The following is a 13658-nucleotide window of genomic DNA, read 5'->3' on the forward strand; positions in this document are numbered from 1 at the left end:
CCACCATTCACAATAGGCGATTGTCAAATCTTAGCTATTCTTTCCTTCTACAATGACCTCTGCATAAGGCAGAGAGCATGCCTATAAAACTCTACCATGTAAGTCAAAAGGGTCCCCTCCTGTCTATTGTGTCTATAGACCATGGGGCTGCAGTAAAGAAATTTATTTAATGCTGTGTAAATGCGGTTAAAAACAACTCACACAAGAATGCAGCCCCCATAATAATGTTCAGGAAATAAAATAAAATAAAATTACAATCAGAAAATAAAATCAGATTAGAAAAAATAACGTGTGTTACTATTTGGTTTTAACTGGTAGATAAAATTTTTAGTGAAATGGCCTGTTTTGTGTTGGTCTAGAACAGGCATGGCCAATTTCCAATTTGCAGCTCTGCAGCTGCTGTAAAACTACAACTCCCACCAGGCCCTGCTGTAGGTAGTCTGGGCATGCTGGGAATTGTAGTTTTGCAACAGCTGGAGAGCTTCGGGTTGGCCATCTCTGGTCTAGAACCTACTGGATAGACTGTTGTGTGAATGAGATGTATATTTCTACGGCAGTAGGATGGTGTCAGGGGAAGTTGTGGGGTAAAAGGAAAGTCCCTTTTGCAGAATAGTGATCTGGGCAAGGGATAGATTGGTTGCTGAAATATCAATTACTAAGTACTCGTTTTTACCTGGGAGCGGGACTGGATTTGGTCTCCTCCCTCGACTCCTGCTGCCCAGCCGTATCTGCCCCTTTCGTTTCTGTATCTGTTCCTGCCCCTTTCTAAAAATCGCTGTAGTCTCCCAGAGATAATGGTTTTCCCAGGTCTTGCTGAAATTCAGATTGTGCCACTTGTACACCGAGTTGAGTCTGTAGTCTTCCGCGTCTCTGATGAATTTGGATCTTTTTGTAGCCCCGGTGTGTTTCTGGTAATCTGAAATCTGTTTACAAATCTGGGCCAGTTCTCCTGTGGTAAGATGGAGGCTAGTAGAGTTTCGGTCGTTTCAATTTGTTTAGTAAGGGCGTTGATGGTTTGCTGTGCCTTTTTGATTGTCAGTAGTAGATCAAATGAGCACTTTTTTTTTATACTCTTGAAACTATCACAGAATTTGGTCTCATCCTTGAAAAGTCTTATCTTATCTCCAAAATACAGCATTGAGCGCCTTTCTTTGACTCACTATACCCACCGTTTCTCTTAGCACATATACTCTAATATACATGTCAATATGAATCTTCTCATAATATGCCTTGACCTTAGAAAATGACCTGATTCTCAATGTGGATATATTTATGTACACATAATCAGGATTGCTTCTGTCTCATGGCATCCGTCCCCCCTACTTACCTCACTATGACATTCTTTCTTTCCTTACTCTTCCTTTTTTCCACTTGACCTTCACTGTACATAGAATTACATATCCTAGATGGGTATATATTAAATACATGTATATCTCCTTACAGATTCTGTTGAAAAAGGTTGCATAAACTGAAACGTTCAGGAGTTATTGAGTGGCTAAAGTAATAACATTTATCTGGATATGAACTACACTGTATAGGTATTTGTATGACACTATTGTGAGTAAAAGCATCTAAAACTACTACTGTGATGCCATAGATTTTGTATACTCTACTAACTACCTCCACTTCTCTATAATCACCCAGAAACAGGAGTGTAGATCCCACACACTTACTGCTATTTGTAAGGATATGCTTACCTCCTGGAACTGGCGTCCCAGCTCCGCCTCCCGAATGAACATCAGATGCCAGGTCCACTCTGTTCCATGCTGTAATTGCGCAACAATACCTGCTTCTCCCACCAGGGAGAAGGAAGGTCTGACAGCCCACAAATGTCTGCTAATTGATCAAACAGAGACAGGACCATGTCATTCCACAGTTCAGCACTGGTCTGAATACCGCTGGCAAGCAGGGGAATGCACGGAACTTCAGCAAAGCTAAATATGGATGTAAGGGAGGCCCCAGCCACCGATACTATTCCCCCTGGATCTCATAAAATAAAAATAGAAGTACAATCTTCACCCCCTGATGGCACAGGAAGGTCTCTCTCTGACCTGGCCACCGTAGGGACAGGAAACACTGGTTTAAGGTGGTGGGAGGGAGCAATTTAACCATTTTCTGTTCCTGCCCCTACAGAGGTCATGGGTCAACCTCCTTGTTGTGACAATATATTTGATATGCATCAGTTGATCTACTTACTGTACATACCATAAAGTACATGTCACCTTTTCATAAAACTCAATGGGGGAGATGCTCCAAAACTGGTTAAAAAGAAAAGTGAAGCAAATGAAATATGAGATGTAATTCGATTGGCTACATGGGAATCTTCTCCACCTTTTCTCTGCACCAACTCTAATGCATCTCCTCCAATCTAATTTTAACAATCTAAGAACATCCAGAATGCACAGCACTTTAAAAGATTATCTTTTTTAGCAGCATAGTTAGTAGGTCAAACTGCAAAATATTATATTATTATATAGGATTTACACCCTAAATGGAAGTTAGAGCAGTAGCCACAGTTTGAGAAGTATGCTTTTATTATTTCATACAGATAATGACATTTCACTGTTTAGTTTCAGCATTCATTTTAACAAAAGAGATGACAAAGTGTAGCCTTATTGGTTGCCACCTTTGTATCAACTTCTTAGAAATGAGTGGTATACAACTAGTTTCACACTGCCAGAAGGAAATCTGGCAGGTTGTTCTCTGCTTTCTGGATCCTGTAGGCTTTTCCCTGCTCCCTGGATCTGGCATTGCCACACGTACCAGAATGTCTGCTTTCCCAATTAACTGTACTTGGATCCGGTGGAGATCAGCTGCTACCCAGCAAATATACAGAGAATTGGCCAGACAAATACCGCTGCACACGGTGGTTTTTGTCTGGCCAATTCCTGGAACTGTCTCCTGGACCTGCTGGATGGAATACCCGGGCGCAGGTCTAAAAGAGCCCTAACTGAGATAAAACAAGATGTCATCAGTTACTGGGATTATGAACAGACCTTTTCAGAAAATATTTAAAGTAAACCTGCCATCCAGATATTGAAGATTTAACTATGCACGTTACCTCATTATTTCAAGCATGTTGTCCCCAATGGTACAGTAATTATGCTTTTGTGTTTCACGGTTATAGGGAAAATGTACTTTATTTAATGCTTCTGTCGTATGCTAACAAGCACTTTGAAGTCTAGTTAGTTGCACAGTCTTCTTGCCTCCTGCTCCTTGAGTGATGTTCAAAGCAGTGGCAACATCAACTCCTCGCCACTCCACTTCCAGTGCAAGTGCACTCCATCTCTTAGAGGGTACCTGCGCAGTGAAACTGAATGCAGACTGCAGAGCGCCTTGCTTCAGTGCTTTGTGCAGTGATGGTGCTCTCCCAGTCATCCAGGATGAGCCAACATTCCAATGTTACTCTTGTCTGGTGCATGCACAGTAAAGCACTGAAGCCAGACACTGTACACCCAGTCTTCACTGCACAATTGCCCCGGAGGAGACAGAGTTTGCCTGTGCAAGATGTGGAGAGGCGAGGGGATGACATTGCCACTAGTTAATAAAGGGGCAGTAGGCAGGAAAAGAGGGTAGTGAACTTGACACCCTCTTGACACCCAACTGCTCCTTAGCACAGAAAGAAAGCATGGAATAAAGTTCATTTTTCCAGCAACCATAAAACACAAAAGCAAAATAACAGACAAAATGCTTGAGATAATAAGGTAATGCACAGTCAAGTATTGAATTTCTGGATGACAGATTCCCCTTAAAAAACTAAAAAAATAAAAATAAAATCTCAGTACTGTTATAGGAGAGAAAAACACAAAACTGTATTTATGGGAGATCTAACAGAACAAAGTAAATTATTGGCTCCCATTAAAGGGGTTATACCTCTGCTCTATTGACTTCTATAGGGGTGAACTAGTCATTGTTCTGTAAGCCCCATAGAATGAATGAAGTGGTGGAACGACATGCATACCACCGCTCCATTCAGAGAGGGAAGTTGGAAACCCCTCATTCACAAAATCAGTAATCAGACCCCCTACCTATCACCTATTCTATGGATAGGTAGCAAATATTTTTTGTGGGATAACTAGTTTTACTGTTGACTGATGACAGACTCGCATCGTTTACGCAAATAGATCAATATAACTTCGGATAAGATTTAGAAATCTGTTAAGCTAAGGCTACTTTCACACTTGCGTTCTGGGGGAACCCGTCTGGTGTCTGCACAGACGGATCCGCTCCTATAATGCAAACGATGGGATCCGTTCAGAACGGATCTGTCTGCATTATATTTGAGAAAAAATTCTAAGTCTAATTGTTAGTCAGACGGATCCGTCCAGACTTTACATTGAAAGTCAATGGGGGACGGATCCGCTTGAAATGGCACCATATTGTGTCAACTTAAATGGATCAGTCCCCATTGACTTACATTGTAAGTCTGGACGGATCAGTTTGGCTCCGCACGGCCAGGCGGACACCCGAACGCTACAAGCTGCGTTCGGGTGTCCGCCTGCTGAGCGGAACGGAGGCCAAATGGTGGTGCCAGACTGAGGCATTCTGAGAGGATCCGCATCCAGTCAGAATGCATTGGGGCTGTACGGATCCGTTCGGGGCCGCTTCTGAGAGCCTTCAAACGGAACTCACAAGCGGAACCCCGAATGCAAGTGTGAAAGTAGCCTAAAGTGGTTCTCCAGGAATTAATACATTACTGTAAATACTTAAATATTAAATTTTTATAAGAACACTCCAAAAAATATTTCATTAATTAGAATGGCTCTTTTTTTTTTTAGGCAGCAATCATCAGGGGAAATAAAATAGCAGCCATTCAATTAGTACACATAAAAAATGTCCTTATCACACAGCAGGACAACTTATTTAAGAACACAAGCTAAAGAGCTGTGTCAGCCTCCACTTTGCTCTAAAGTAACTTGTCCTTCTGTGTGATTAGGACAGGATTTGTGTGTACTAATAGGACTGCGGACATTTTATTTTCTCTAATGATTCCACCTTAGACAAAATGACCCATTACAACAATTCAGTATTTCTGAATATATTTATAATAAAGTAATTTTTAAGTATTTTTTGTAATTTTATTAATTCCCGGAGAAACCCTTTAAGGATTGAGTGTCTCAAAGACCAAAATAATTATCTGCAATAAATATACTCACCTCCAAAATATAAACCAGTAGCAGTACACATTCTCCACTGTCCCTGGTACATGCCAGGCTGATTGGGACTGCACATTGGCACACTGACATCTGTCATTTCCTGGGTGTCTAGAGAGCGTACTAATACCATATTCACATGTCCAAACTGATCACCTCCAACATAACGCAGGCATACACCAGGTGGCCAAGCTTCAGATCCTAGAAAAACAACAGAACTAAACTGAGAAAATGAACATATTGGTGAAAAAGGAAAATTACAAAACACACTTTAACTATTATTCTACCTAATGTATGAGCTTGTGTGTGGCAAGGTAGAGGGACTATACTGCCACACAGTGCAGACATTGTGCGTAATCCTGTTTGAGATTCCATAGAAAACAATCAGATCCATCTTACATTTTCAGACATGCTCTGAAAAACTGAATGTTCGCATCTGATAAACTATAATGGGTGAATGTAATAGTATTAGCTAAAGGGGTTTTTCGGATTCCATCAGGTTATGCAGTTTCCTGCAGTGTAAACACCCATTTAATTAGCTTAGCGGGGAGAAGGCGGGACCTTATCATCCACTTCACTCTCAGAAGCATATGCAGACATTTTTAAAGGAGTTGTCCGGGTTCAAAGCTGAACCCGAACATACCCCCATCTTCACCTCTCCGGTCCCCGATATGAGCATCGGAACATTTCATGCTCAAATGTTATCCTTTGTCCAGCGCCGTAATGCTCAGGGTAAAGGCATTTTCTGGAGATCCGGTGACGTACCAGGCTCTCCATAAGGACTGCTAGGCGGAGGATTGCGCCCAGCAGTGAGCCCAGTGACATTACCATCACTAAAAGGGTGGGCTTTATCGCTGCCCTAGCCTGTAAAACTAGGGCAGTGCTAAATCCTGCCCATCAGAGCCAGTGATGTCACCGGGAACACTGCTGGGCGGAAAACTCCGGCTAGCAGTGTGCCGTTGTAAACAAAAAAAGTGCTTGCCCTGCGCAATACTGCGAAGGGCAAGTGAGAGCATCAGAGCATGAAATGCTCCAATGCTTATATCAGGGGGGCCAGAGGAGTGAAGATTGAGATATGTCCAGGTTCTCCTTTAATGGCGAAAGCTCTACAGTGAAGGCGCTGACTTTTCCCTATTTCACTACACTGCAGTCAGCGAGGGAAGAACATGCAATGAAAGTTCACAGCTTTGCTATGCAGGGGATCATAGGGCCCTAACTTCTTCACATACATTCATCCTAATTCGATGAAAATTCACATTAAAGGGTACAGCAGAGAATAGAAGACTAGACTGTATGACATGACATACATGACATCACAGGAAATTGCAAAGAGGGGAGCAGACAGTATCATGTGACTGCGTTTCAGATGAGGAGATAACCAAATCTATGCTAAGTACAATACAGTACAAAGTGAATTATGGCATACGTTAGATACCTTTAAAGGTAATGTGTCAATGACTTTTTTTTTCTAATCTTTTTTATTTTTTCTGTTTGCATATTTTTTAAGGGTACTTTCACACTTGCGGTAGGACCGATCCGACAGGCTGTTCACCCTGTCGGATCCGTCCTTCCGCTATTTCGCCGTGCCGCCGGTCTGTCCCCGTTGACTATAATGGGGACGGGGCGGCGCTCCGGCACAGTACGGCAGTGCGCGGTCAGAGGTCGCCAGACTAAAAAGTCGGACATGCAGGACTTTTAGTCCGGCGGCCTTTCGCCGTGCACTGCACCGCCCCGCCCCCATTATAGTCAATGGGGACGGAGCGGCGGTCCGGCGGCACACAGCGAAATAGCGGAAGGACGGATCCGACGGTCATGTGATCGCCGGGGGCGGTAGAGTGCAGGAGCTGTGAGGGTTTTCATAGACCTCGATCAGCTTTGCACTGAGGCTGTACAGTCTCTCTGGGGGGTGTATTTCTTCTGTAACTGGGGCTACTATGTCAGCCCCAGTTACAGGAGAAATCAACAGTGGGGGGAAAAAACAAAAAATGTGAAGTTAAATGGCCCCCAGAGGTCTTGTATGATCTTATGGGGGACGAAAAGTGTAAAATAAAAATAAAAAAAAAGTTAAAAATAAAAATAAAAAAATAAAAGGTTTCACATGTAAAAAAATAAAAAATAAACCTCCCAATGAAGGAATAAAAGAAAAATTGGGTACATATTTGGTATTGCTGCGTCCGTGACGGTCAGCTCTATAAACATATCACATGATAGACTTAGTCCGATAAACACCATAAAAAAAAAAACGGTGTGAAAAAAAGAAATTTTTGTCACCTTACATCACAAAAAAAGGTATATGTCCCACAAAATGGTACCAATAAAAACGTCATCTCATTCCACAAAAATTGAACCCCTTACATAAGAAAATCGCAAAAAAAAACAACAACTATAGCTCTCGGAACATGGAGACACAAAAACATCATTTTTTGGGTTTCGAAAATGCTATTGTTGTGTTAAAGTGAAATAAATACAAAATGTATACATATTAGGTATCGCCGTGTCCGTAACAACCAGCTCTATAAAAATATCACATGACCTAACTCTTTGGGTGAATACCGTAAAAAAAAAACAAAAAAAAAACAACTGTGTAAAAAAAAAAAGCCATTTTTGTCACCTGACATCACAAAAAGTGCAACACCAAGTGATCAAAAAGGCGTATGTCCCACAAAATGGTACCAATAAAACAGTCACCTCATCCCACAAAAAATGAGCCCCTAAATTAAAAAACTATAGCTCTCAAAACCTGGACACATTAAAACATAATTTTTTTGTTTCAAAAATGCTGTTATTGTGTAAAACTTAAATAAATAAGAAAAAGTATACATATTAGGTATCGTAACCATCTGCTCTATAAAAATGTCACTTGACCGAACCCCTCAGATGAACACTGTAAAACTAAATAAATAGAAAATGTGCTAAAACAAAACCAATTTTTGGGTCACCTTGCCCCATAAAGTGTTATAATGAATTAGCAAAAAATCATATGTACCCAACAATAGTACCAATAAAACTGGCACATTATCCCCTAGTTTCCAAAATGGGGTCACTTTCTGGGAGTTTCTACTGTAAGGGTGCATCAGGGGGCTTCAAATGGGACATGGCATCTAAAAACTATGTAGCGCTCTTTTTCGTATGCGCCCTGCCGTGTGCCCATACAGTAGTTTATGACCACATGTGGGGTGTTTCTGTAAACCACGGAATCTGGGTAATAAATATTGAGTTGAGTTTTGTTTGGCTGTTAACTATCGATCTGTTAAAGAAAATATTGGATTAAAATGGAAAATCTACCAAAAAAGTGAAATTTTAAAATTTGATCTCCATTTTACTTTAATTCTTGTGGAACGCCTAAAGGGTTAACAAAGTTTGTAAAATCAGTTTTAAGTAACTTGAGGGGTATAGTTTCTACAATGGAGTCATTTATGGGAGTATCCACTATGTAGGCCCCACAAAGTTACTTCAGACCTGAACTGGTCCTTAAAAAGTTGGTTTTGGCAATTTTCCTTAAAATTTTAAGAATTGCTTCTAAATTTCTGAGCCTTCTAATGTCCTAAAAAAATTTTTATGACATTTCCAAAATGATGACAACATAAAGTAGACATATGGGGAATGTAAAGTAATAAATATTTTATGAGGTATCACTTTCTGTTTTAAAAGCAGAGAAATTGAAATTTAGAAAATTGCAAATTTTTCTAAATTTTTGGATTTTTTCATAAATAAAGGTGAAATATATTGACTCAAATTTATGGCTAGCATGAAATACAATATGTCAGGACAAAACAATCTCTGAATGGCTTGGGCAAGTAAAAGCATTCCAAAGTTATTACCACATAAAGTGAGACATGTCAGATTTACAAAATTAGGTCTGGTCAAGAAGGGGGCAAATGGCCCAGATGTAAGGTAGCTAATCTTCTTCTGGTGAAGCCATTCCTTTGTTGATTTGGATGTATGCTTTGGGTCGTTGTCATGCTGAAAGATCACGTTCCTCTTCATGTTCAGCTTTCTAGCAGAAGCCTGAAGGTTTTGTGCCAATATTGAGTGGTATTTGGAACTGTTCATAATTCCATCTAGCTTAACTAAGGCTTCACTTCCAGCTGAAGAAAAACAGCCCCAAAGCATGATGCTGCCACCACCATGCTTTACTGTGGGTATGGTGTTCTTTTGGTGATGTGCAGTGCTGTTTTTGGGCCAAACATATCTTTTGGCATTATGGCCAAAAAGTTCAACCTTGGTTTCATCAGACCATAACACCTTTTCCCACATGCTTTTGGGAGACTTCAGATGTGTTTTTTCAAAATGTAGCCTGGCTTGGATGTTTTTATTTGAAAGAAAAGGCTTTTGTCTTGCCACTCTACCCCATAGCCCAGACATATGAAGAATACAGGAGATTGTTGTCACATGTACCACACAGCCAGTACTTGCCAGATATTCCTGCAGCTCCTTTAATGTTGCTGTAGGCCTTTTGGTAGCCTTCCAGACCATTTTTCTTTTCAACAATTTTGGAGGGACGCCCAGTTCTTGTTAATGTCACTGTTGTGCCATATTTTCTCCCCTTGATGATGACTGTCTTCACTGTGTTCCATGGTATATCTAATGACTTGGAAATTATTTTGTACCCTTCTCCTGACTGATACCTTTTAACAATGAGATCCCTCTGATGCTTTGGAAGCTCTCTGTGGACCATGGCTTTTGCTGTGGGATGTGACTAAGAAATGCCACGAAAGTGCGTATACCCTTCACATTTTTGCAAATATATTATATATTGTCATGGGACAACAGTGAAGATATGACACTTTGATACACTGTAATGTAGTCAGTGTACAGCTTGTATAACAGTGTAAATTTGCTGCGCCCTCAAAATAACTCGACACACAGCCATTAATGTCTAAACTCTAGGCAACAAAAGTGAGTAAACACCTAGTGAAATTGTGCCCAAAGTGTCAATATTTTGTATGGCCACCATTATTTTCCACCACTGCCTCTCTCTTGGGCATGAAATTCACTAGAGCTTCACAGGTTGCCACTGGAATCCTCTTCCTCTCCTCCATGACAATATCACAGAGCTGGTGAATGTTAGAGACATTGTGCAACTCCACTTTCCGTTTAAGGATCCCTCACAGATGCACAATAAGGTTTAGGTCTGGAGATATGCTTGGCCAGTCCAGCACCTTTACCCTCAGTTTCTTTAGCAAGGCAGTGGTCATCTTGTTGGTGTGTTTGGGGTCGTTATGTGGGAATACTGCCCTGAAGCCCAGTTTCCGAAGGGAGGGGGATCGTGCCCTGCTTCCGTATGTCACAGTACATGTTGGCATTCATGGTTCCCTCAATGAACTGTAGCTCCCCACAGCCAGCAGCACTCATGCAGCCCCAAACCATGACACTCCCACAGCCTCAAAACATGACACTCCTACCACCATGCAAGACACTTATCTTTGTTCTCCTCCCCTGCCACACACGCTTGACACCATCTCAACAAAATAAATTCATCCTGGTCTCAGACCACAGGACTTGGTTCCACTAATCCATATCCTTAGTTTGCTTGTCTAAAGCAAACTGCAGGCTTTCTTGTGCATCATCTTTAGAAGAGGCTTCCTTCTGGTATGACAGCCATGCAGACAAAATTGAGGCAGTGTGCAGCTTATGGTCTGAGCACTGACAGGCTGACCCCCACCCCTTTAACCTCTGCAGAAATGCTTGCAGCACTCAAATGTATATTTTGAAAAGACAACCTCAGATGACGCTGAGCACATACACTCAACTTCTTTGGTCGACCATGGCGAGGCCTGTTCTGACTAAAACCTGTCTTGTTAAACTGCTGTATGGTCTTAGCCACTGTGCTGCAGTTCAGTTTTAGGGTATTGGTGATTTTTTTCATAGCCTAGGCCAGGGGTGGCGAATCTACGGTACGGGTGCCAGAGGAGGCACTCAGAGCCCTCTCTGTGGGCACCCACGCCCTGGAAAAAATCTATGGTGTACCAATATGCCTTAAACTTTTCCTGCCATTCATCAGTGCAGGGCGCACTATGAACAGCACAGGCAGCGCACTGATTGTAGGTAAACTATTATAGCTAAATTATAAAGTACATGGAGGAATTACTATATTAGTATTAAATTGCTGTGTTGTGGGTTTTGAGTTCCAGTTTGGGCACTCAGTCTCTAATAGGCCACCTTTATGTAGAGTAACAATTCATTTTTTCAGATCCTCAGAGAGTTCTTTGCCATGAGGGGTCATGTTAAACTTCCAGTGACCAGTATAAGAGTGTGTGAGAGCGTTAACACCAAATTTGACAAACCTGCTCCCCATTCACACATGAGACTTCGAAACAATAACAAGTCACATGACACTGGGAGGGAAAATGGCTAATTGGGTAAAATTTGGCCATTTTCACTAGGGGTTTACTCATATTTGTTGCCAGCGGTTTAGACATTAATGTCTGTGTGTTTAGTTATTTTGAGGTACACCAAATGTACACTGACTACTATACATTGTATCAAAGTGTCATATTCACTGTTGTCCCATGAAAAGATAATAAAAAATTTACAAAAATGTGAGGGGTGTACTCACTTTTGCGTGTATATGTGTGTGTGTGTATATATATATATATATATATATATATATATATATATATATATACACACACACACACACACACACACACACACACATACATACATATACATACATACACACACACCGTAGTACCAAAAGTAGGGGGGGGGGGAATGATAATACCTCTTATAAGACAAATACGGGGGGGGGGGGGGGGTGGTCGTTGCATTGCATGTGTCAGGTACATCGCAGGCTGTACTGCATAAGGACACGTAGGGTACTTGAAAGAAAGAGCCCAACCACAACGAAAAGAGGGAAGAGTCGTCGGCGCTTCTATGTGCAGGAGAGAGCCCGGCCCAGAAGTGCTTCTGTGTGGAGAGCCTGGCCGGCAGCGCTCCTGCCCATGTGTTTAGAATATGGGCGGTGCGCTTAAGCAGGGAGAGGATGGGCGGGAGCAGGCTTTCCTTTGCTACTTGCCTTCTCCGCCTCTATGTCGTCCCATGTGACTGATCCATTGCACTTGCAGCCCTGTACAGTACAAGGCCAGTCCACAGTTCTGTTCATTGCTGACCTACAGTGCTATTAACAGTGTAGAGTAAGAAGAGGCTCTCCTGTTAAAAAAGTACTAAGTATTAAAGTGCCTCCTCCCCCGTAAATGTGTCACAGCAAATCCCCCCCATAACATTGTGTAAGCAGCAGATCCCCCCATAACATTGTGTAAGCAGCAGATCCCCCCCATAACATTGTGTAAGCAGCAGATCCCCCCCATAACATTGTGTCAGCAGCAGATCCCCCCATAACATTGTGTAAGCAGCAGATCCCCCATAACATTGTGTCAGCAGCAGACCCCCCCTGCCTTAAAGGGAACCTGTCAGGGACAGGACTCATCTCGGGTTAATTTGCATATGTATCAAATTGTTTTTTTGACACAATAAAAGCACACAGAGCTATGGGGACTGGGTATTGCGGATGTGCTAGCGGCCATCTAGCAACCCATGTCCTCAGCTCTATACACAAAATCCCGGTGACAGGTTCCCTTTAACATTGTGTCAGCAACAGATCCCCATAACTTTGTGTCAGCAGCAGTTCCCACTCCCCATAAAATGTCAGCAGAAGACCCCCCCTAGGGGTGGGCGATATGGCCTAAAATCTATATTGCGATATAATTTTAAGCATGTGCGATATGCGATATATATTGCGATATATTGTTTTCTATATTGGGGGGGGGGGGGGTGTTTACATTTTTTATTTTTTTTACTTTTTATTTATTAACTATTGGCCTCCTTAAGGGCTAGAACCCTTGTCATATTCACCCTAATAGAATAGGACTTTACACTCTCCCTGCTGCCCTGTGCATAGTGCACACAACAGCAGGGAGCTGACCATGGCGCCAGCCTCTCATGTGCTCCCCCAGCCTCTTATCTGCTCCCCCCAGCCTCTGATCTGCCCCCCCAGCCTCTGATCTGCCCCCCCCAGCCTCTGATCTGCCCCCCCAGCCTCTGATCTGCCCCCCCCAGCCTCTGATCTGCCCCCCCCCAGCCTCTGATCTGCCCCCCCCCAGCCTCTGATCTGCCCCCCCAGCCTCTGATCTGCCCCCCCCAGCCTCTGATCTGCCCCCCCAGCCTCTGATCTGCCCCCCAGCCTCTGATATGCCCCCCCAGCCTCTGATATGCCCCCCCAGCCTCTGATCTGCCCCCCCCCAGCCTCTGATCTGCCCCCCCCCAGCCTCTGATCTGCCCCCCCAGCCTCTGATCTGCCCCCCCCAGCTTCTGATCTGCCCCCCCCAGCCTCTGATCTGCCCCCCTTTCCCAGCCTCTGATCTGCCCCCCTTTCCCAGCCTCTGATCTGCCCCCCTTTCCCAGCCTCTGATCTGCCCCCCTTTCCCAGCCTCTGATCTGCCCCCCTTTCCCAGCCTCTGATCTGCCCCCCTTTCCCAGCCTCTGATCTGCCCCCCTTTCCCA

General features: G+C 43.0%; 1 protein-coding gene across 1 annotated transcript in view; it reads right to left on the bottom strand.

The window, feature by feature from the left end:
- Positions 1–13658, bottom strand: part of ILRUN (inflammation and lipid regulator with UBA-like and NBR1-like domains) — a 355318-nt gene that overhangs the window by 183448 nt on the left and 158212 nt on the right. The window contains exon 3 of the mRNA XM_044288169.1: positions 5157–5354. Within this exon, the coding sequence (XP_044144104.1) occupies positions 5157–5354 (198 nt within the window). The remainder of the gene's footprint in view (positions 1–5156; positions 5355–13658) is intronic.

This window comes from Bufo gargarizans, chromosome 3, assembly GCF_014858855.1.
Source record: "Bufo gargarizans isolate SCDJY-AF-19 chromosome 3, ASM1485885v1, whole genome shotgun sequence".
Lineage (NCBI taxonomy): Eukaryota > Metazoa > Chordata > Amphibia > Anura > Bufonidae > Bufo > Bufo gargarizans.